Source organism: Oncorhynchus nerka, linkage group LG5, assembly GCF_034236695.1.
Source record: "Oncorhynchus nerka isolate Pitt River linkage group LG5, Oner_Uvic_2.0, whole genome shotgun sequence".
Classification (NCBI taxonomy): domain Eukaryota; kingdom Metazoa; phylum Chordata; class Actinopteri; order Salmoniformes; family Salmonidae; genus Oncorhynchus; species Oncorhynchus nerka.
In genome coordinates, this window is record NC_088400.1 from 36,033,036 (window position 1) to 36,035,398 (window position 2,363).

A 2,363-nucleotide genomic window follows, 5' to 3' on the forward strand; every position below is an offset into this window, starting at 1 on the left:
CAATTAAAGCCCAATCCTGGTCGTGTGTGTGTGTGTGTGGCTCCGGGTGATTCATCTGTGTCCAGAGGCCAATAGGATAAGAGGATAGGAGGAGGACATGGCCTGGCTTTCTTCTGCTCAGATCATTAACTCCTCAGGGCCAGCAGGGTTATAGGTTACTGTACTCCAGCCCTGCCTAGCTACATATCAGCCATACAACATTACAACGCCTGTCTGCATCATTGATCTGCATTGAACTGGGCGTCTTATTCACTGGTATAGTATTACATTCAATGTACTGGTATGATACTTTGTACAATGTGGGATGCACTTCAACTTGACAAAAATGTTTAGTGGAAATGATGCATTGGATCTGCTGTGAACAGAATAGAGAGAAGTGTGTGGAGGACGTCAGTGCGAAAAGAAAGGGGAAGACACGTTTTAAAAGTATATCTTAATATAAACATTTTATTCAGTGCATTTTGTGCAGACAACAAATAATAAACAACTTGGAAGGTAGCAGGCTGAACTGGTTGTTTTTCAGTTGTATCCTGGTAGTTCGGAACACATGATCCAACACGGGGTTAATACACATAGCCTACATCATGCACTATAGCTCTGTAGTCCAGAGTTCCCCGCTGTCTCCCATGCAACAGAGGTTCACCTAAAAAAAACGAAGGAAACGAAAGAAGAAGAAAAAACACGCTTCCCAGTAGCATGTTCCATATGAACAAGGTATGTAGCCGAAGGGAAACTTAGAGTAATTAGCCCACAAAAAGGGTCGTCTTTGAACACAACCGTGTTTTTGTGCAGGAAAGGGACGTTTTTTTGTTTGTTTTTTTACTTTTACAAACATGACATATCCTATAAAATGTTTAAGCCACCTAAAATTCCACAGTATTTTTTAAATGTACTTAGAAAATTGTCACTACGATAAGTTACTCAAACACGAAACAAGTCCTGGGTGGAGGCCATCACCATATCCTTATATGGTGAACTGAATCAGCCAATAAGAGCCAACAAAAGGGGAGGGGGCAAGGCATGACACAAGCACTGGACTGGAGAACAGAACATGGGGACTGAAGACAGAATACAATGTAACACAACAGAAACAAAAGGACATTATACAGTCGATTCATACCGCAACTCAACCCTAGAGCTCACCAACAATATATAGTCTCTTTCCCTTCAGCAAAAAAACACTTTCTAGAACATTGACACGCCTTCCTAATTCTTTTCTTCCTCATTCTCTTTGTTCACTTTTCTTTCTCTCATCAAAAATGTACAATTTTAAAAATAACTCAACACCTCCAGCTGCGCCTGTATACTGGCTTGGCTTGACTGCTTAAAGGGACAGTCTTTCAGCTCTGTCTTTGGTGTGCTGGAACCCCTGTAACTGTGGAGACGGCTACAAAGACACAAATACTGAGGGGGCGAGAGAACAAGAGGGAGAAAACAATCAAAAATAAAAAGCTCTCCGCTAATTTGGAAAATTAAAGTTGCAAGCTATGGTGTCGTCGCTCAGAGTGCCACACGCTTTTCCCTTTATTTTTGTTTTATGCTAGAGAGCTCAAATCTCTTCTGAGCGTGTGCAGGAGAGCTACTGTTATATCTGGCTGCGGGTTGCAGCTTCGCTAGGGCTGCACTCCCTCATGGGGAACGGCTTCGTATTCACAGAAGCATCATGGATGACACACAGAAACAGGGCACTTCTATACCCACTGCAGCCCCTCACCGGTTGCCCTGAACGCCTGCCTGCCTGCCTCTCTACCTACCTGCCTGCCGGGTAGGATATAACCGGGTAGGTGTCTATATGATCAGGACCTATAAGTAAAAGAAGTCGTTATCTGCAGGAAGTAAGAAACGTTAAAAGATTAGCTAACTGGTACACAATCATTACCACCAGAGAGTCGCCAACAGAAAATGGTGTTCTCAAATGGCGTTTCAAAATAGCCTAGCGTTTTGCAAACAAAGTCCATGGTGTAATTTGGTTGGCTGTTGAAAGATAAAGAAAGATAGTTTGAATGGAACCTAATTGAGTGTGGCGATTGATTGGTGGTGGTGTTTTAGTAGTCGTAAAGTTGTCCTGAACCGCCAACGGCTTTGGAGAGAGAAGTCTGCTTGGAAGTCACGCTCTTCTGGAGGTAAGGTGTCTTCTTCCACCGTCTGCCCCGGCCTGCCACGCCACCACCCGGCTACGTGGATTCGTTCTGGCTCACCGTCTTGCCTCCGTTGAGCACGGCCGAGGCGCTCCGGGACTTGGTGGGCGTGCCGCTGCCGGAGCGCGAGAACTCTGTCAGGTCGTGGAGGGAGGGTTCCCTGTACATGGCCACTGTGGGACAGACGGACAGGAGAATGGTAAGACACATGGCTGATAGTATAGA

The 2,363-nt window shown here is 45.0% G+C and overlaps 1 protein-coding gene and 1 long non-coding RNA gene across 6 annotated transcripts in view; one reads left to right on the forward strand and one right to left on the reverse strand.

Moving 5' to 3' along the window:
- Positions 1–427: 427 nt before the first annotated feature.
- Positions 428–2,363, reverse strand: part of fgf13a (fibroblast growth factor 13a) — a 267,849-nt gene continuing 265,913 nt past the window's right edge. For all 5 annotated transcript variants that reach the window (XM_029659707.2, XM_029659706.2, XM_029659711.2 and 2 more), the window contains one exon: positions 428–2,311. In XM_029659707.2, the coding sequence (XP_029515567.1) occupies positions 2,175–2,311 (137 nt within the window). In that variant the 3' untranslated portion in view covers positions 428–2,174. The remainder of the gene's footprint in view (positions 2,312–2,363) is intronic.
- The window catches only part of LOC135571791 (uncharacterized), a 1,634-nt gene continuing 961 nt past the window's right edge, over positions 1,691–2,363 (forward strand). The window contains exons 1-2 of the long non-coding RNA XR_010463941.1: positions 1,691–1,780; positions 2,050–2,337. This is a non-coding gene — a long non-coding RNA (uncharacterized LOC135571791). The remainder of the gene's footprint in view (positions 1,781–2,049; positions 2,338–2,363) is intronic.